The sequence below is a fragment of the Panicum virgatum genome, chromosome 4K (genome assembly GCF_016808335.1).
Source record: "Panicum virgatum strain AP13 chromosome 4K, P.virgatum_v5, whole genome shotgun sequence".
NCBI lineage: Eukaryota > Viridiplantae > Streptophyta > Magnoliopsida > Poales > Poaceae > Panicum > Panicum virgatum.
This window is the reverse complement of record NC_053139.1, coordinates 44,267,559-44,288,462: the sequence shown is the minus strand read 5'-3', so window position 1 is coordinate 44,288,462 and position 20,904 is coordinate 44,267,559. Positions and strand designations below refer to the sequence as shown.

Sequence of the window (20,904 nt, the reverse complement as noted above, 5' to 3'; positions counted from 1 at the left end):
TGCTTGCTCCTTGGCATTACCTCCCTGTACTGCTGGGGCCTGCCTTCTTGCTTCGCCCTCTCCTCTCTGCCGGCCAAGCTGCGGATCCGAAGCTGCCGCTGCTCATAACTGTCACGGGTAGCTTTTCTGCTCGAGGTGATCCCAAGCACGCATCGACCTCGGATCCATGCCTGTGAATAATTGCCGTTAGCACGGTCACGGCTGCCGGGAACAGCTGATCCATGAAGCCAGCTACACATGCACGAGGGGTCTTGTCGTCTGCTTCTTCTGTTCACAACTTTTGGGCTTTTGGCCAACCAACTACACATGCATGTAACTGGTCAGTTCACTGTCGGATATACAGATTCAGAAGGCGGTGTGTAGACAGGTACACTCACGAGCTGCTACCGAACCTTGTGATCATTCGTTCTCTGGTTCGGTTCACTCGCCATTTATCTCCGTGTACTGCAGACGCCTCCGCCTCTTGTTGTTGTTTTTTTTTTGGAAAAGTCCTCTTGCTTTGCTTCACCACGTCTTCTTGCTCGACCTCGTAGCTAGACTAGATGGAGGTAAAAACGAGCCCCAGTGAGTGGCAGCAGTAGGGGTGGGTACTTGTTTCCGCAGATTCCGGTCAGGAGCCCAGGAACAGTTAGGCCATCTGGGTCCTGGGATCCGGCCTAGGGCCAGGCACGCATCAAGGTTATAACTTAGGCCGTGTTTAGTTCCATTTCAAATTTTTTGCAAATGAATCTTACTAATTTAAAATACTAAATGAAGTTTATTTATAAAACTTTTTGCACAGATGAGTTTTAAATCGCGAGACGAATCCAATGATGCTAATTAATCCATGATTAATCAATAATTAGCAGATGGTACTGTAGCATTACTGTTGCAAATCATGGCTTAAGTAGACTCATTAGATTCGCCTCGCGATTTACAGCACATCCATGCAAAAAGTTTCGTAAATAGATTGCATTTAGTACTCCATACATGGGTCGAAACATTCGATGTGATATTTTTTGTGTTTACGGGGTTTATGGGGGTCGGATCTAAACAGGGCCTTACTACTGGAGTTTTTAAATTTTTATATTATTTTTTTCCCGATTTATCAAAAATATATGCCGAATTTTTTTTGCAAAAATGTTATCCTGCCGCCAGTTCATCCGGCGGAAGGCAGGTACCGCCGGATGAACCGGCGGTATGGTTATTGTAGCGACTTCCAGCGGCACTGTACCGACTTACCGCCAATTCAACCGGCGGTAATCTGTAGCTCATCACTGTAGCACATTTTCAAAAAATTATAACAAAATCATATGGATTCGGATGGAGATAAAATTTATACGAAAATTATAGATCTCGACGAGATCTACAGCTTTGTAATTCAAACTTTTTTCATTTAGAATCATTCTAGTGTTTAAATAATCGACACAACATTTAGATCTAAAAAATCAGATCTAAACAAATCGTGCTGGTCATCGGGAGTGCACCGGAAATCGCCGATCTAAACAACTTTGTAATTACAACAAGTCTAGCGTTGTTTAGATGAAAAATTCCCGGTGCACTCCCGATGAGCAGCACGACTTGTTTAGATCTGATTTTTTAGATCTAAATGTTGTGTCGATTATTTAAACACCAGAATGATTCTAAATGAAAAAAGCTTGAATTGCAAAGTTGTAGATCTCGTCGAGATCTATAATTTTCATATAAATTTTATCTCCATCCGAATCCATATGAATTTGTTATAATTTTTTGAAAATTCGCTACAGTGATGAGCTACAGATTACCGCCGGTTGAATTGGCGGCAAGTCGCTATAGTGCCGCTGGAAGTCGCTACAGTACCATACCGCCGGTTCATCCGGCGGTACCTGCCTTCCGCCGGATGAACCGGCGGCAGGATGACATTTTTGAAAAAAAAAATTCGGCATATATTTTTGATAAATCGGAAAAAATATATAAAAATTTAAAAAATTCTTACTACTGTGAGTAGTCTTCGTCTTTTCTCATGGGCCATGGCCCGTTTACTGCTCACCTGTTGCCGTTCCTTCGCAACTCGCGAAGCCGCACATGTTCCGAGCCGTGCACTGTGCAAATATTAGGAGTCGGTTGGGTTATTGGTAGTCAAATCATCATACAAGACTTAATAATTTCTTTGATACAATTTTTAACATTTTCTTATTTCTGAACAAATTTTTTGTATTACTGGAACAGTTAAAAAATTATTTTTGAAAAAATTATTTTGAAATAATTTTGGACCAATTTATTATGCTACTTTAGGCCCAAAACACAAACACAGAAACTCAACCCAGGCCCCAGACTTCTCGTGAGCTGCAGACCGGAGCTGAGGCGGCGGCCGGTAGGGGTGGTAATGGGTCATGGCTCTAGTGAACTCTTTACGGTCCAACAAGATCCTTAAATTTATTAGTTCAAAATTGTGTTATATTAGAGTTTAGTCCTTTTAGAGCCTATCTCTTAGATTTTCTAGTTCAAAATCTTGAGCTCTTTACCACCCCTAGTGGCCGATAGTCAGGGCATGATCTTCCGCGCTCGAACCCTCGCCGCCGATCCCTTGCGGTTAGGGATGCAAGTGGGTATCTATTGGTGTTTTTGGGTTTCTCATGTTAGTTCATTTTTTCTCTCAAATTAATTATGTAGCATGTCACTCTAGTTCATTTTATTAAGTTTTGTGTCCACCCAATGACAAAAAAAAAAATGGAACTTGCATCCAATTCCCTACTTGCGGTAGGAGCCTAGCGCGCTCTGATCGACAACCCGCCGGCGGCGGCCCGGGCGGGGGGCCTTCATCCTGTGACGTGGACAGCGACCGAACCCTGCATGCGCGCACGGAGCCGCGGCATGGCTCATCGATGCCTGACATGCCTGTGTCGCACTGAACACTCTGGCCGCCAGCAAGGCAGCAACAGCATCCCGCGGCCGCCGCAATTACTCAATCGATTGATGCAAAAATCGAACTCCTCACTGCCAAATCAAGATCCTACACCATGAATTGAGAATGGCGAGCGTTTAGCAGGAAGAGGAAATGGTAGAATCGAGTAGCTGATGGACAGACTGACGGCTCTGTTTTTCTGGTGGCGTGAGATATGGATGGAAAATTAGTGGGCCCAACTTCTGGCTGGGAGATAAATGGATGGCCTCCACGTGCACAGGGACACCGAAGGAGACATGCAAAGGAGACAGAGAAGCTGCGGCCCTTCCCCCGGCGACGTTAACAGCCACCGGGATACATTGATTACACTGATCGGCGGCTGATCGTTCACGGGCGACCCATCATCAGCCGTCCGTGCGTCCACCGCACCTGACCCGACGCCCTCTAGCTCTAGGTTGGTCCGTCGCCGCGCGCCGCAAACCTCATGGTTGGTGCGACGCGCCCATCGCGGGCACGCACTCCTAGCAGTGGCTGCTGGTTCACAGTCACTCCGTGAACAGCGATCCGGCGATCCATCCATCCATATATCCATCCCCGCCGGCTTCTAGATGGTCTCGACCTCCTGCCTGATGAACGGAACCTCCTAGCAGTGGTTGGCACGGCACTCCTGTGTGGCTGTGTCGTACCGTATCAAAGCGTGTCGTCCGGCCCATGTCACGGTCACGCACTGTGGTGCCCTTAAAATGGACACGAGCAGGCAGTACTTGCTAGTTGCTGCCCGGCGCGGCGGTGGTTGGCAGGTGACTGAGCGCGACGGGGTTACACACTCGCGCCGGCGGCGGCGGCGTTCGGCTAGGACGTCCCTGTCAAGCGTCGACATTCCACGGACACGCACACGCACACGAGCGGCCAAGTCTGATGGATACGGCACAAGTCTCATCGACCCCGACGTGAGCTTCGGGCCGGTCGGTACAAGTGCTGACGGTTTTCGGAAGTGGCGGCGCGCGGCGCCGTCGAGGCCATGTGCATGCGCAACGCCGACGAGGTCCGCGCCAGCCGCGGGCGCCTGCCGCTGTGCATGGCAACTGGCAGGCAACGGCCCACGGCGAAATTCTCTGCCTCTGCTGCCCCATTGCCGTTGGGCAAAATTAGGTCCTGAACACTTAAAAAAGTTTTGGCATTTGTCACAAAAGACTTTTTTAGTGTGTTGTGACAAATGCCACTATTTTTTAGTGTACGTAACCTAATTTTGCCTTGCCATCGGTCACAGTCCCGCTCGCCCAGATTCCAGCTGCATGGGCATCCTTTGCCGGCGTCACTTCTTCATGCGAGGCGGTCAACGAGACCGGTCTCGCGCTCCGCGACGCCCGGGCCGAACTCGGAGCTCATCATCCGCTGCAGTGCCGACACGGCGACGCTCGCACAGGCGGCCTGCCCTGGCCTACGTGGCGACGTCAAAACGAGTCGGTCATGAGGCCGAGCCGTAGGCTGTAGCTCGGTCCATTGTGACAGTGAGCACGCGTGGTAATAACGACTATGCACTGCTGCTGCTGCTGCTGCCGTGGTACCGCGCATGGCAGTAAGAGATCAATTGACAACCAACCTCGACCAGATCGACCCCGCGGCCGGCCGGCCGGCGAGCCGGTCAAGATCGGCCACGGGCGCGCGACATTAACCCCGCGCCTGCCCGCCGTGGATCGGCGGCCGCAGCCGGGACGATCGAGCACCGTACCGGAGTTACTCCGGTGGCCCCAGCAGGGGATAGCCATTTCACGTACGCCCTGCGCTGCGCCTGCCATGGCGGAGGGGCCATGCGCCCATGCCGTGCGCGCTCGCTCGCTCGCTCGCTGGAGCGCTGGACAAAAATTCCAGCCATCCAGGACGTCACCCTGTTCGGCTGGTGGATTGAGCCTCCAGTCCTACAGTAACTCTCTCTCATGTTACTCCAGCCTCCAGCCACCAGTCAGGTAACAGTATTTTTCTCTCACACTACTCCAGCTCCAGCCTCCAGCCCCAGCCTGCCAAACACGGTGAGTATCTGTCGGATGGATCTGCACACATTCTAGAACGATGATGCAGCATGCGTGACCATCACTTGGCCAGCCAGCCAGTAGATCAACAAGATCGAACGCAAGCGAGATCTGAAGCGAGAGATGTGACCATCTCTCTCTTTCTCTCTCTGACTCTCTTGAGTGAGAAGAGAGAGAAATCGGATGCAGGTAGAGGGAGGGGTTGGATCCATTTATTGGCTCGGGGCATGGTTAGGCTGACTCCAGCAGGTCATGCAAAGCGCCATGCAAATGCAAAATACCTCGCGAATCTTCACTGTAGCGCCTTGGTCCGGTCTCCAACAGGTCATCCATTTGGTAGAGGCATCTTGCATGCGAGGAGAGAGAGAGAGTGGAAAATGGTGAGCCCCGACGGGAGAGCCATCACATTGGTGAACAATGGTCATTCTCGTCGCGCGAAGGTGGTGAAGTAAGGTCGAAGCCGCAGTTTCGGGGGGCTCGTGCGCAGGTCGACGCAAAGGGCGGCAGCAGCTTGCGCGGCGTCTTCGGTGACAAGGTTAGTGTCAATCCATGGATCCCCAAGGTGTCACACCCCTGCTTCTGCGGATCTAGCCCCTTTTGCTGCTCCTTCGGTTTGGGCTCAGATCCGCCCGTGTTTTGGTAGCACGACTTTCGAATGGAATGAATGTACGAGTGTCTCATAGTGTAGCTGTTTATTTCGATTGATTTATGCTATTTCTTCACGATTTGTCGGGATCTGTGAGCTACCCCGCTTCTTGATTTGGGCGTAATCTCTATCTGTAGCTCAGATTGTTGAAGAAGGTGACCCTAGACTAGTGTTTGTTGAACATAATTGTTGCATTTCATGGATTGTGCACAGGATGGAGCCGCGGGCCATTGCCTTGCTTTAATCAAACGAAAGTGGAATGACTTAGTCTACCTGAAATCGAAGATGGAATGACTTAGTTTATCTGAAATCCTCACAATTCACGAATGCTGTCGCACGTACGGCTCGTCCCCCGCCTTCTTGGTAGAGCAACAGACCCCAACAATCCACCACCGATGATGGAAAATACCTTCTCCGGCGAGAGCGGCGGCCACCGAACCAAGGACCTTGGCACTGCGTGTTTCAAGACGCTAGGTTTTAGCGCTAAAGCGAAATGGGGAACGAAGAAAAGCGCGCCATAGCCGCGAAACGGGATGGCTGCTGCCTATACCATGCATTTTGCATTGCATGTTGGAGACAAAGCCATCGAAAGAAGCGATGCAAAATACAACGGCACTGCAAATCGTCTTTTGCATTGCGGGAATATATTACACCTGCTGGAGTCAGCCTTACTGCTGGTATATTTGGAGGAGCTAGCTGAGCTGAGCCAGTGGATCGATCAAGAACAGAGGCAGGTAGAGGGCCCGAGGGCGGGTTATTGAATGTGTCCATGTGAACACCCGGTTCTTCTTCCTCGCTGCACTGCACTGCCGATCGCAGTAAAGAAGGTTTGTTGCCATGGCGCGCTGGCGTTGCAGCGGCAGGGAGCAGCGGCGGCCCAAGTTTTCAAACCGGCCTGACACACCGGCCGGCCGCTCTATCATGGCCTGGCCCTGGCGCTTACTTCTAGGTCTCGCTCACGGCGGCGCGGCGGGCCACGGGTTGAAGAAGGGTCGCCCAAAACCACTGTTCCACAAGCCCCCCTTTGCGTTGACTTCTGTCAAGGGAGACGTCTCCTCCGCTGCGTTTCTGACTTCCGGTGTCTTGCTGAGAGACATGGCATCGGCATCCGTGTTTGTGGCGGTGGCATTGTACCATGTAACACCCTACTGTTTGAAGGATTTAAAATTTCTACTTGAATATAAAGTATCCTAGAATTTTGGATATGTATTAAAGAAAATCATTTAAAGAAAAATTCTCGCTTGCTTAATCTGAGGAACTAGTAAGGCCTTGTTTAGTTCGCGAATTTTTTTGGATTTTAATAATGTAGCACTTTCGTTGTTATTTGGCAATTAATGTCCAATTATGAATTAATTAGTCTTAAAAGATTCGTCTCGCTAATCAGTTGGACTGTGTAATTAGTTATTTTTTAACTATATTTAATGCTCCATTCATATATCCAAAGATTCGATGTGACGGGTGCTGTAGAAAATTTTCTGGGAACTAAACAGGGCCTAATGAAGAGCTCTCGAAGCGTACATGCCTCTTATATTCTGTCCGTTAATCTGTCTTAGAATTACTAACATGCCTTATATTACAGGATGGAGGGAATAGTAAAATAGATTCTGATATATTTGATCAGATAAGGCTCCTTCCGAAAGAGGAAATCCATGGATCCTCACAACAGTTTTGCAGATCGTTTCATTAAAAGAAACAGTTTTGCGGATCAAATTTCAATTGGAAGTTGGAGCCAAACACGGTCTAGTTCTGAAAAACATGGTACTCCTATTTTGAAACCACGCATTTTCAGCAGCCATTGCATCCAATCCTCACAGGCGATGCAAGTCGCCCCCGCGGTGACAGATCAGCTGGCGGCGCCGTGGATCGGGGAGCCGAACACAATCCGCGGCGGCGCGGAGGGTTCGATGGGCAGCAAACCGGCCAGCCGACCGCGCACGGCGGCGGCGGCGGCCGTGGCCATGCAGCTGAGCCGGTGAGAGGGAGCGAAGGAAGGGAAGAAACAGGCCGGCCCCATGCTATAAGCCTTGTAATTATTGGCGCTTTTTTTTTTGCTTCTACACACTGTGGGCGGGTGTCCTTTGCCTCTGCCCTGAACATTTGCACCTGTACCATCAGCAGTGACTGCCGCTATCAAATTTGCATTCATGCATCAGACAGTGACACGCCCCCAATTTGCCAAAGGCATAGGAGAAAACACACAACTAGCGCTTGATGTTTCCTAGGCCGGCAGATCCGAACTGCCCCCAAAAAGGACACTCATTTTCTTCGGTTCCTTGCGCGTTGTTATAGTAACAGACTGCACAGATGAGGAGAGGAGAGGAGCTTGAGGCCCCGTTTAGTTCCCAAAAAGTTTCTCATAATATTGTCACATCAAATCTTTAAATACATATATATATATAGTATTAAATACAATTGAAAAAATAACTAATTACTACGAGCTGAATCTTTTAAGTTTAATTAATCCATAATTAAATATTATTTATCAAATAACAATAAAATGTGCTATAATACCAAAATCTAAATTTTTTCACCAACTAAACACACCCTGATGGACATGCTGGTTGTTTTTGGACATCATGACAGCCAATATATATGAGCAGATCGAGCATTGGTAGTGGTAGTAGTACGTACATCTTTGGATCAAATCGAGAAAAGAAAACAAAAAAAACTCTAAAAAATAGTACTAGAACAGAGGCACCACGCTAGAAGAAAAAAAAAGAATTTATGATAACATCGTGCTTGCACATCCGTCCGTCCGTCCGTCCGTCCGTCCGTCAACCAACCAACAGCTAGGATCGACCCGCCGACCACCGTGGAGTATTTATACCGCGGCCGCACCAAATTTAACCCCCGCCGTAATTACCGACCCGTACAGCACCAACGCACCGCGGCAAATTCAAGAGCGCCGGCCGGCGTTACGCCGACGCCGCCGCGGCCCGCTCGACGATGGCGGCGCGGAGCGAGTTCTTCATGACGACAGTGAAGGCGAAGGTCTCGGTGGGGTCCGGCGGGCCTTCGCCGGCGGGGGGCACCCACCGGAACTCGCGCACCATGTTGGCGAGCATGAGCTGGATGTGGAGCACGCCGAGCGTGGCGGCGGGGCAGATGCGGCGGCCGGCGCCGAAGGGCATCATGCGGAGCGCGCGGGTGCCGGTGATGTCGGTGTCGAAGCCCTCGCCGCCGTCGAGGAACCGCTCGGGGCGCCACGCCGCCGGGTCCGGCCACGTCGCCGGGTTCTCCGTCACCCACGCCGTATAGAACTCCACGCTGGCGTCCGCCGGCACGCGGTAGCCGCCCAGCTCCGTGTCCCGCGTCGCCGCGTGGGACAGCACGAAGTGGCTCGGCGGGTGCCGCCGGAACGTCTCCTTCACCACCGCCTGCAACCACCGCCGCCGGGGAGGCGAGGAACATGGAAAGCACGCGCGTGAATGAATCAACCATCGCTTTCAGTTTCAGAAACAACACTACAGTGATCGACAGACCTAGTACTACTGCTAGTAGATCAAGAACGTCACTTTCATGACAAATTAACACTAGTGTCTGTCATCATCTCTTCTAGAAGCATTGATTATCTATTCGGTTCGTAGCAGCAAGCTGTTTGTGCCACCTAGCTCATGGTCCTAATTCCAGCTTCAACTGTCTGAAATTAGTAGCCGCTCAACTTAACACATTTGTTCGGAAGTCAGAATCAAGTGGTGGCAAAGGATGTCATGGGAGGCTATCATTTAAGATTCTCCCATCACTGACTTCAGTTGCTCGCGGACAGCCAGCTATCATTGTCCTCCCTCTGCGTGCCTGTCCTTCAGATGAAGTTATAAGGCAAAGCGAAGAGTCCTAGTAGCAGTCCAGTTTGGCACCATGGTTCGCATGTTCACAAACAGTCTAATTTCTTGATGAGGAATCAATTGGAAAGCTAGCTGAAAGAATTCCGTATTGTGGTGCGAGAATTGAAGGAACACCTCTAATTTCTGCAAATTCATATTGGATCAACGCATTCTACTATAAAGCTAGAGATCGTGGATTGGTGATTACGTACCTGCAGGTAGGGCATGGCCTCGACGTCGGCCTCGGTGATCCGGGCCGTCTTGCCGACCTTGCCGACGACCTCGTCGTAGAGGCGCTCCTGGGCGGCGGGGTCGAGGACGAGGTGCATCATGGCCCACTCCAGCGCGGTGGCGCTGGTGTCGGTGCCGGCGCTCATGACCTCGGAGCAGAGCGTGACGAGCTCCTCCTCCCCGAGGCGCTTCCCGCGGCCGGGCGGCTCGAGGTCGAAGAGCGAGTCGACGTACGCCTCCCCCGGCCCGCTCATCATCTCGACGCCGGCGGCCGCCGCCGCCGCTTTCCCGGCGCCGTCGCGGAGGAACTCCCTGCGCGCGCGCACGAGCGGCACAAGGCAGTCGAGCTGGCGGCGGCGCAGGCGGCGGGCCTCGGCGAGCTGCTTCCTGAAGAGCGGCGTGAGGAGCGGCAGGAAGTCCGGGAGCTTGGGCATGGTCATCATCATGACATCCTTGAGCACCTCCTCGATCTCTCGGATGAGGTCGTCGGGGATCTTGGCGCCGAAGCAGATGCAGATGAGGATGCTGCAGATGGAGAGGCGGCAGCTGGCCATGACGCGCACGGCGCCGGCGGCGGCGAACTCGGCGCGGAGGCGGCGCAGGTGGGCGTCGACGGCCCACTCCCGGATCCAGGAGAAGGCCCTGACCCGGTGCGGCGACACGATCTCGGCGACGAAGTTGCGGCGGAGCGCGCGCCAGAGCGGGCCGTAGGGCGCCGAGTTGACGGTGCACTTGCCGACGCTGAAGAGGAGGCGGGTGGGGCTGTCCTCGGGGCGGCTGGCGAACATGGGGCCCTGCTTGACGAGTGCCTCGTGGATGAGGTCGGCGGAGGTGACGACGATGAGGGTGCGCTGCCCCATGCGCATGGTGAAGATGGGCCCGTAGCGCTCGCGGAGGTCGCGCACCACGTACATGAAGGGCCGCCGCTGCAGGATCACCTGGAAGAGGTTGCCCACCACCGGCCACCCCGGCGGCCCCGGCGGGAGGCCGTCCGCGCCGCCGGTCTTGGAGCACCGCCGCCACCACATGGCCGCCAGCGCCGCCGCCAGCACCACCAGCAGCACGTCGTTCACGTCCATCGATCCTACGTCTCAAGCTCGCTCGTCTCCTCTAGCTCCGACGACGGCCACCTCTTGCTTCTCGGTCTCTGCTACCACCGCAGCAGCCAGAGACGAACCAGCTGTCAGTGTGGGTGTGTGTACAGTGCTCCTGCCGAGCCGAGCAAGTGAGCAATGGCAGTGGGGGATAGTGGGTGGCGGGGCGCTATATAGCTTGTATAGGAGCGGGGAGGGAGGGGCTCGTACTGTGGCGGCGTAAATGCGCGCCATCTACCCATCTGAAAGGGGGCCATGAATGCTCCCGCGTGCTATTGAATGCGGGCTATCGGAGCCGGAGAAAAGAAAAACCAGCAGCGGCGGCAGCTCCAGCTCGCCGCCTAGCCTGGCCACCATGCCACCAGGGCCACGAGCCCGGTGCGGTTGGGGAGACGAGGACGAGGACGTGGGTAGCAGTGAGCGCCCAGTCCTGACGGGCTAGAGCACGCGTGCCGGACCCGGCCGGGACGGTTGGTTGGGTCGGGTCGCGCGCGCTCCGCCGTGACCGATTTTAAGTTTGAGGGGGACGCAGGCCGGCCGGGACGGAACGGCCTCCCACCATTGCGGCGTTAGAGGCGGCAGGCCGAATCGGTTAGCGCGTACGCCAAGAGAAGAAGAAGAAGAAGGAGCATCGCGATCGCTATCGGAGGGCCCTGGCAACATTCGGTTACGATCCGATGGAGACTTGGGGGATTTGATGGCGAAAGCTCAGCTTTTGGATCGGAGGTGCTTGCAGGTCCGCCGAAAGGTTCCTTTTGCTTGGTGTCGCGGAGTTGATCTTCTTCTAGAACGAAACACGCGTACAGATAGCAGGTGCCAGCCTTATTCAGAGTTTCCTACATTTTGTGATGCCCAAATTCTTGGAGTTGCTGATGCATCTGGCAACCGCCGGTGAGGAATGGAATGGCCTCAAGTAGGAGTTTCAGACAACTGTAGTTTTTTTTTTTGAAATGGAGACAACTGTAGTTTAATTTCAGATGACCCTCTGTGTCCCTGAAAATATGATACATCTGAAAATGATGGGTTGGGAATTCAGATATCCCTTTACTAAATAAATAGTTTTTTAGATAAAGGAAATATATCCGACCTCTGCAGCCGCATAGCCAAATTTTTATAAAATTCTCAGCACACAAGTTGATAAAAATACGAGCATCATGCTAAGCTTGAGGCTTGAATTAAAAAAATGTACGTGTTAAAAAGACTAACTACCTCAGCAACTCGGTTTACACATTCTCAAAGACGGTAAAAAATCTTTAAATCGCCGGTGCTAGCAAGGCCGCCAGGGTAAAGTGTGCGGCTGCGGGCGGTTGAGCGCAGGGGAACCGAAATAACTTGCCTGTCCATGGGCCAGTGTGTCCGGGCTAGTCGAGCTGAACAAGAACTGTGCAGCGCAGCTCCGTTTCCCCACCCCCGGCGAAGCCAAAGCCAAATCCCGCGCGCAGGACTAGAAATGCGACTGGATCATTATTGGGCTTCTCGTGCCCACGCGAGGCTGACCAGATCTGGGTAATAGCACAACGGCCGACCTGTTCCCGCTTGAAAGCTCAGTCCAGGCTTCAGGGTTTCAGAATTCAGAGTGCCAACCAAGTAGCTCGTGCCACTTCGCCAATCCAGACGTTAGCAGATGTGTACAGGTTAAACAGCATGTGCTATAAGCCTATAATGCTATATAGAACTAATAATCAGTCGGAGGGAAGCCAGAAATATGCTTGTTAGAAAAGCAAAGAAACTTACAGTTGTGGAATACAAACCACGTATATCATAGACAAGGCAATCCTATAGATCTTAAGGGATTCTTGGATCAAGATATATCACCACTATCTACATGAATCTGTTCGATATGTTTCTTGGTAATGTATTTCCATGCTCTGCCATCTGAAGGACTGACGCCTGAAAGAACGTTAGTACGCTGAAGTCACTGACAGCGCACCAGAGGAACCTGCAGCTTGGTTATCTTTGTCGCTTGATCTTCGTTTCATCTTCCTCCGGATTTCTTCCTCCTTCTTGTCGACAAACTGTAACAGCTCTTTGAAGCTGCAGCCTGATGGCCTCCGCTGGATAGCATCAGCATCGGCTGCACTGGGCTCACGGGCAGCTTCAGAACTGGAGTACTGGTTGTATTGCCAGCAGATCCGTATGAAGAACACCACCAGAGCGAAGATACATATCAGGGCACACATGAGGAAAAGGCCTGAAAAGCTTCCGACGCCAAGCCTGGTTGCTCCCACCTGGCTCTCATCATCAGAGGCGCAACCACGACGCGTGAACCACTCGTCATGAATTCTCTGAAGTTGGCCACTCTCTGAAAGTTGAAGTATGGCTGTTGACATGTCTGCAGCAAGAGGGGAGTCCCTCTGGAATGCCTGTAACGAAAAACAGTGGAGCAGAATAAATCATTTCCTTTACAGCACTAGACATGTATTTATTTATGCTTCGCTGAGATGCAACGGGAGGAATGAATGAAGGCAAACAAGTTAAAGGACGGTGAACGTACAAAGCCCCATCCTTCCCTTGTGAATTGCTGCCCTACTATTCTGAAGTTGCAGTAGTATGACAGGAAGATATCAATATACGGCTTCTCATCCACAATCACGGCAACACCGCCGTAGTTTGGTCCACGGTTGAGGGCATCAGCATATTCCTGGATCGTATTTAGTGCTACCAATCGAGACTCTGGAATATTGAGTTCTTGAATCAGGTACTTTTTGGTAAATTTTCCATTCTGGTATCCAATAGGCAAAGAACTGGCAATCAAACTATCAAGCCCTGTAATTCCTGTGTCGAGCTGTTGGACTGTGAGGATTGACGTCAAGCTAGCAGTATAACTTGAATTGATGATCAGCACAACAAATAACCATATTATCAACACGAACCGCCCAAGCGCGCTTAAGATGTTTTCTCCTAAAGTGAATTTCTCGTCAAGATATTTGCATCCATACAGGGAAATAATCATGGAAGAGTTAATATCATGTGAAACATCTACAGGACTTACTGTGTGCGGTGAACATTGTTGAGAAGCTGAACCTGAAAAGAAGCACACAATATCAGTCAATTCTTAAAGTTCAGCTAGCTAATCATTTAGAAAAACCACCAACAAAAATAGCAGTAAATTATAGACCTAACATGAATTAAATAAAGCTAGAAACATTTTGACCCCATAATGGTATTCCCAGTCTGAACTTCGACTCAAGCCAGGTGTGGTAAACTAGGATAAACACATCATTAAAGTAGCAACAGAAACGTACCAGATTATTGTTATAACTTGTCGCCGTGGAGAGCCTCGAAAATCCTCATTAATCCGATGTTCAAGAAGCCAAACTACTACCCCCACCAAAATAAAAAGAGCACCTGTGACACACCACATCTCCAATGTGAAGGGTTTGAGGAAAGCCCAGGCACTTGGAGGTGTTTGTTTCACCGGCGCTACTATCACGAGCCCTGCCTCGACATAAGGCTGTGTATATTCTGAGATCGCTGTTCCATTTCTGACTATAGCAAAGTCGCCTACAGCTGCATCAAGGGTCTAAATGAAAATGAAACAAATCAGAGGAATGTCAACAAAATGGTGAAATAAACTGGAACAAAGGATGAGGGCACATACATTGGCAGCTACCATGCTAACGATGCCAATATAGCTTGGGTTCTTTGTGCCATCCCCAATAGTAACAAATTGGACAGGAACTGGGTAAGGAAGCAGCTTAATTGCCGTGTTGAATACATCAATGCAATAACCCGTCACATTACCAGGGCCTCTGCTTGACACTAAATCCTTAAAGCTTGCTTTATTCGGAACCCCAACTCTCAGAGCCTGGCCATTGTTTCGGAATACCCAACCCCTAGGCATAGTTGTGGAGTCACCTGGCCATAGCACATTGTATAGCTGCTGGGCACTTGTATTTGGTGGCTTCTGATATAAAATTTCTGGAGCAGCAATAGAAAGGCCAGAATGGTTAGACCAATAGCCAATCAAGCGGGAGCCAGAACCACCAACATTAAGGATATCATACGCTGGGCGTACTAAATTGCGGTCTGAACCAAACTGGACTGGACCTGTCACACCTGTAAAGTTTGTGAGTAGAAGTTGCTGTAGCATCTGCTCACCACCATCAAATATCTTGAGAGTTGATAGACGCAAAGTGTTGCCATTTGAATCATGCAACCTGGGATCTGTTGAGAAGTTGATCTGTTGCCCACTGTCGAGGAATTGATCGATAGCACGAGCAACAGTCCAAACACTGTCATAAGCATAAAAGCCATATGAGTTCAAGCCAGAAGTAACACTTCTGTTACGAGCCATAGTATTCCATTTAGATATGAACTTATTCTTAGCATCAGATTCAGGAGTATGCTGACGAAGAACAATCAGTCCCTGAATATGACTCATATCTTTAAGATCTCTAGATGCTGAGGAATCAAGGACAGCAGCTAGCCAATCAGTTACTATCCAGACATAGCCACTGGCAACCATCTGGAGCTTGTTAGCTGCAGAAAATATTCTCTTTCCCGTGTCAGGATTGACATGCACAACCATGACCCTTGATTCCATCATATTTGCTCTAACCAGTACATCACTGATCACGTCTGCATTTGAATTTGGGGGAATAGCTGCTTTATATGAAATGATTGCCCTTTTTGTTGCAAGTGCATCACCAAGGGCGGACACACCACCTCGCCCATAATCATCATCAACGTATATAGCAGTCACTCTTTTCCATTGATAGTAATCAACAATGCTAGCAACAGCATTCATTTGGAAGTAGTCACTTATGGTTGTTCTTAAGAAGTAGGGATACTCTAATGCAGCAAGAGCTGGATCTGTGGCCGCAAATGACAGAAGAGGAACATGTAGCTCATTAGCAACATGAGAGATGACATGGCCTATCCCCGAGGACTGCGGCCCAATCACAGCAACTACATTTTCCTCCATAAGCTGAAATGCTGCAACAAAGTAAGGTTTCAATGAATCAGTTCATGCACCATCACTGTGAGTAGAAGAGTCAGTTGACGAACTGAAGCTTAGTTCTGACTTGTTGCAAGCGAAGAAAAGGTAACAGAGAATTTTATTTTCTGACAAAAATAGGAAAACTAATTGTCACTGAAACAAAGAAGCAGTCTGCAATGAACCTATTTATTTTCATGTATTGCTCAAAGATTTTTTTAGATAAAGGAAAAAAATATTCAGCCTCTGCACTGACACGTGAGTGTATATATATAGCCAATGTTGTGCTCAAACATGGCACATAGATAAAGTAATCTTGCATGAGAAGAAAGTGAAGAATTGGATTCTCCACTGCAGCTGCATGTTTCGTGCATGGTGCACCCTACAGAATACCTTAACTAATTCATAGGTTATGCCATTTGTGGTACCACTCCACTCCACAAGTATTCTTTTTGTCCCTGTCTCTTCTATTGGCACTTTGGCAAGACAATCAGGTTAGCAGAACTGCCTAATATAGATAGTTACACTCAGACAGGCTAAGGGGAAAAGGATGGGTAGTTCTGCTGTGATATGAATGAAGCTCTTGTGTTTTACGCTCACCCCCAAGAAAACAAAAAGACAAATATGGATACAGATACACACATAATGAGCTTGAGCGGAAGGGGTGCAAGCCATCTGGAGAGTGAGATTTCATGACAAGAATGAGGGATTGGGGGTTCACACGCATCCAAAAGGTATCAACGAAAGTTGAAACTCTTTAATAGGGCAATGTCATCATAAGAATTGTGTGACATCACATGAGAGCTTTTGCAAGTATCCGCACATCAAGGGCAATGTCATCATAAGAATTGTTTTTGACTGCAATGACAATAAGATAGTTATAAACATTAAGACATCAGCTCATGAAACACGAGCCCAACATTAATACTACAATAAAGTGAAGAATATAAAGTTGGACCAATAGGGGGTACATTGACCTAGTTTGACTAAGACACTATACCAATACTAATATACTGGAACAGAATATTCAATGATAGTAAATAATGAGGTCTATATAAGCTATATCGGTCATGTGGGAATCTCAAAACAGAAAGGCAAGGATAATAAACTAGTATAGTACAAAACAATACGAAAATGGAATGGCCGGGACAATCAAAACTGTTTGAGGGTGTAAAATAGTAGGGAAATTTGTCCACAGCACACTGTGAAAGCATGATTTTGTGTAGAGCACACCGCCAAACTCGAATTTGTTCCCAGCACACCGCGAAAGCGTCATTTGGTCTACCACACGCTGCATCTAATAAACTATTCATTTTCAACTGAGAGGTCAGATAAAAAGACTATTTTGCCCTTTGCCCTCTTCCTCCTCGCCTCTCTTCTTCTCTCTTTCCCCTCCGTCTCCTCACTGTCGCGCCCATCGCGGCCTCCCGCGGCCGCCCCACCTCGCACCCTACGGTGGCGGTCCGCGCCTCGCCGTGGCCACTCGACGCCGGTCCACGCCACCTCTGGCCCGCGCCGCCGTGGACCCTCGACGCCAATCCACACTTTGCCGGCAGCGGTGAGGAGGAGCGGCCCGTGGCCGGCAGCGAGGAGGAGCAGCCCGTGGCCAGCAACGAGGAGGAGCGGCCCGTGGCTGCCGGCGAGGAGGAGCTTGAAGCCGCAGAGCCAGCGCAGGCACGGCGGGGCACCGGGGGCGGCGGCCTGCGGGGGCGCTGCGCAGGCCGGCGGCCGAGACCACGGCGATGCCCGAATCTGAACACGACTGACATTGCTTCACTCCTCATCCTCATCGTCCTCGTGGAATCTCCTGGATGCGCGCTCCTGCGTGGACGGGCCCGATCTGCGGCGTGTTGGCCGGCGTGGGCGCGAGGAGCTGGGCCGGCGACCTGGAGACCCTAAGAAGATCCTGGATGCGCGCTGGCCTGGCGAGAGCCGCGGGGGCGCACCCCTGCTCCTCCTCGACCTTTGTGCAGGAGCGCCTTGACCTCGCAGCGCAAGAGCGCCTCCTTGGAGCCGGGCGTGCGGCGCGGGGCCCTGCGGCGGGTCTTGGCGGCGGTGGAGGCGGGGGTCTTGTAGGAGCCGTGGAGGCCGCCCGCGGCGAGGCCGACAATGGGGGATTCGTTGGTGATGTCCTGCAGCGCGGCGCGTGCCTGCGGGTCCCCCGCGGCGGCAACGTTCTTGGCCCGGGAGAGTTGGGCCGCGAAGTCCGCCGCGCACATGGAGGCCGCCAGGGCCGCGCACGGACGGGTGGCGCGGGCGCGGGGGGCAACGCGGTTGCGGACGCACGCTCCCGAAGCGCCGCCGTCTTCGCGCGCGGGCGCTAGGACAGACGCGCGGCTGGCGGAGCGCCGCCATCGCGCGTGGGCGCTGTGGTTCTTGGGCGGACGTGCGGCTGGCGGAGCGGGTCCGCTGCTCCGGCCAGGGCTCTGAGAACACGCGGTCCGCCGATCGGAGCGTCGCCTGGCGGCACGGTGGTGGATCAGGCCCCAGAGGTTCCACGCCTTGCGCCACCTCTGCGGTTTCTTCGCGGGGCCGTGGAACGCGGCGCCAAGGCTGGCGGAGAAGTCCTCGACGAGGGAGCTCGTGCTGAAGCGGTGGTGGTCGAGCAGGTCTTCGGCGGGGTGGAAGTGGTAGAACTCCGAGCTTCCCATTAGAGGAGACTCCTTCCCATTGGCAATGGCGGCCGGCGCGGCCACTGGCACGGGCATTGGTTCTTGGGGCATTTTGGTCTTTTCTCTCACCATTCAGATTGTAAAAGAGTTGTTTAATGAAGTCAATGTGCCACACACAAAATCAAACATTCAGGATGTGCTACACACTAATTTGGAGAGTGTGGTGTGCAGTGCACAAAATCACGTTTTTAGGGTGTGTCACAGACAAATTTCCCAAAATAGTATTACCTCCCTCTTTTGTGCTTCAGCTTCATTGATAAAAGCTAAGACATAGAAAAAAATAGCTTTTGCTTGCATTCATAGAGGCCTCAACGCTGCTACTTCAATGGCAATTCTAATTCTCGACAAGGTAATTCTAATTCTTGGCACGGTAATTCTAGTTCTTGGCGCATGGACATGAAGTCATGAACAACTCAAGGAAAGAGAGGAAGCAAAAAGAAAAAAGAAAAACAACAACCTTCGACGGTCCCAAGAAAGGCGCTGCAGTTGGTGTCGCGGCTCTTCAGACTGAGCTTCGTCCCCGCGAGCACCGTGCCGTCCGCGTTGACGTCGTCGACGGCGAGCTCGATGGCGAGCCGCGCCGCGCGGCCAATCGTGGAGTCGTACGTGAAGAGGGCGCCCAGGGCCACCTCGCTCGGCCGCGCCCCCGCCGCCGACACCGCCGCCCCCGCGGCGGCGGCGAGCGCCAAGAACCAAGCCACCAGCTGAGCCGCGCCCATTGGCCCGAATCCAAGCGGCACTAGAGCACGGGGGACGCCGAAAGCCGAGACCTTGAATCGGGTGAAGGCCTGGAGCTATGTACCATCATATCATCGCAAAACAAGATTCGGGTTTCGAGGTGAGCAAGGAAGGAGGATAGTGAAAAGGACCACTGGGGAGGAGCCGAGGTCTCTCCCTCTCCCCGGGCGGAAGCTTGAGGGATGCGGCAGCAGCGGATGCGCAGGTGTGTGTGTCAGTGTGTGAATCACGCATGACGCATGACGCAAAACGCAAGCACAGTAGCGACGCCGAGCGAGAGGGAGAGGCGAACGGTGTGTGAGGCCTTGTTTAGATGTTTGAAAAAAAAAATTGCGACGAAATCTTACTAATTTGAAGTACTATATAAAGTCTATTTACAAAACTTTTTTACAGATGGGTTGTAAATCACGAGACGAATCTAATAATACTAATTAATTCATGATTAATTCATAATTAGGGGATGGTTACTGTAGCACCACTGTTGTAAATCATGGATTAAGTAGGTTTATTAGATTTGTCTCGCGATTTACAGCCCATTCATACAAAAAGTTTTATAAATAGACTTTATTTAATATTCTATACATGTGTCGAAATATTTGATGTAACATTTATTTGTGTTTAAGGAATTTACGGGGTTGGAATAAACAGGGCCTGAATCCGTTGCCACATACGCGAGGCGATAAAAATATCCTCCTGCCAAGGGCGCAGCCGCTAGTCCGTGGGCCCATGAGTCTGCACTGACCAGTCATCTCTCATTCTCTCTCAATAGTCCAAGGCTCTGTTGAATTCGTCGTCCACAGATATTCGATTGACGAATTGTGCTGGGGCCGATCCGTAGCCCGTGGCTTATCAAGACAGACAAACGTTAGACTTGAAAGGATTCAGATTTAGTAGGATTAAGACCGAGTATATGATATGTAATTTCAGCACGATTAGACATGAGAGGGAAGATATTAGTCTAGATGAGCAAGTGGTGATCCAGAAGGATACTTTTCGGTATTCAAAATCGGTGCTACAAAAGGACGACGACATTGATGAAGATGTTAGACATAAAATTTCAGCTGGCTGGTTGAAATGACATCAAACTTATGGCATCCTTTGTGACAAAAGGGTGCCACAAAAATTAAAAGGCAAGTTTTATAGGACAGCAATTCACCCGGCGATGTTATACGGTGCTGAATGTTGGCCTACAAAAAGACGACATGTCCAGCAACTGACTGTAGCAGAGATGCGGATGTTGCGGTGGTTTTGCGGGCACACAAGGAGGGATAGAGTCCGAAACGAAGATATTCGGGATAGGATTGGGGTGGTACTAATTGAGGAGAAACTTACCCAGCATTGACTGAGATGGTTTGGACATGTCCAACGGAGGCCTCCTGAGACGCCGGTGCGTAGTGTGGTTCTTGAGCGGGTCGATAATGTAAAAAGAGATAGAGGTAGACTTAAACTGACTTGGGATGAGTCGGTTAAGAGAGACCTTAAGGATTGGAATATCTCTAAAGAGATAGTTTTGGATAGGTGCACTTGGAGACTAGCTATCAATGTGTCTGAACCATGACATTTATTTCTTTTGGGTTTTATCTCTAGCCTATCCCAACTTATTTGGGGAAAAAAGCTATGTTGTTGTTACGAGACGAATCTAACAAGCCTAATTAATTTATAATTTGCTACAACGATGCTACAGTAATTAGTCACTAATCATGAATTAATTATCCATTAATTATGAATTAATATAAATTGAGTAATTATCCCGCTGGTTCTGGCCGATGACTTTGGCTCTTGTGCTTTGGCCTCGAAAAAAAAAATTGAAAAAACTTTGGCCCTTGTTTCTACTTTCAAGTTTCAACTGTGGAAACCAGTTTCTTTA

The 20,904-nt window shown here is 50.6% G+C and overlaps 2 protein-coding genes across 3 annotated transcripts; both read right to left on the bottom strand.

Moving 5' to 3' along the window:
* Nucleotides 1-8,042: 8,042 nt before the first annotated feature.
* On the bottom strand, nt 8,043-10,957 carry LOC120704237 (cytochrome P450 77A3-like). The gene is made up of 2 exons (XM_039988548.1): nt 9,576-10,957; nt 8,043-8,916 (listed from the first exon to the last, which is right to left on the bottom strand). The coding sequence occupies exons 1-2, from the start codon at nt 10,671-10,673 to the stop codon at nt 8,455-8,457; spliced, it is 1,560 nt and encodes a 519-aa protein (XP_039844482.1). The 5' UTR covers nt 10,674-10,957; the 3' UTR covers nt 8,043-8,454.
* Nucleotides 10,958-12,335: 1,378 nt separating this feature from the next.
* LOC120704235 (glutamate receptor 3.4-like) lies at nt 12,336-19,310 on the bottom strand. Of its 2 annotated transcripts, XM_039988546.1 has the most exons (6): nt 18,757-19,310; nt 14,290-15,626; nt 13,934-14,211; nt 13,681-13,712; nt 13,183-13,589; nt 12,336-13,051 (listed from the first exon to the last, which is right to left on the bottom strand). In XM_039988546.1, the coding sequence occupies exons 1-6, from the start codon at nt 19,016-19,018 to the stop codon at nt 12,590-12,592; spliced, it is 2,778 nt and encodes a 925-aa protein (XP_039844480.1). In that variant the 5' UTR covers nt 19,019-19,310; the 3' UTR covers nt 12,336-12,589. The 2 variants fall into 2 exon arrangements, with proteins under 2 accessions (XP_039844480.1, XP_039844481.1); XM_039988547.1 differs by lacking the exon at nt 12,336-13,051 and having other exon boundaries at nt 13,502-13,586; nt 13,677-13,712.
* Nucleotides 19,311-20,904: the final 1,594 nt, after the last annotated feature.

Excerpts from the sequence above, each read along its gene's own strand:
- LOC120704235 (XM_039988546.1), bottom strand. The coding sequence starts at position 19,018 with ATGGGCGCGGCTCAGCTGGTGGCTTGGTTCTTGGCGCTCGCCGCCGCC. Across the intron at positions 15,627-18,756 it reads CTTTCTTGGGACCGTCGAAG|CATTTCAGCTTATGGAGGAA; the intron begins GTTGTTGTTTTT and ends ACTTTGTTGCAG. Across the intron at positions 13,713-13,933 it reads CAAGTTATAACAATAATCTG|GTTCAGCTTCTCAACAATGT; the intron begins GTACGTTTCTGT and ends GCTTCTTTTCAG.
- LOC120704237 (XM_039988548.1), bottom strand. The coding sequence starts at position 10,673 with ATGGACGTGAACGACGTGCTGCTGGTGGTGCTGGCGGCGGCGCTGGCG. Across the intron at positions 8,917-9,575 it reads AGGCCATGCCCTACCTGCAG|GCGGTGGTGAAGGAGACGTT; the intron begins GTACGTAATCAC and ends CGGTGGTTGCAG.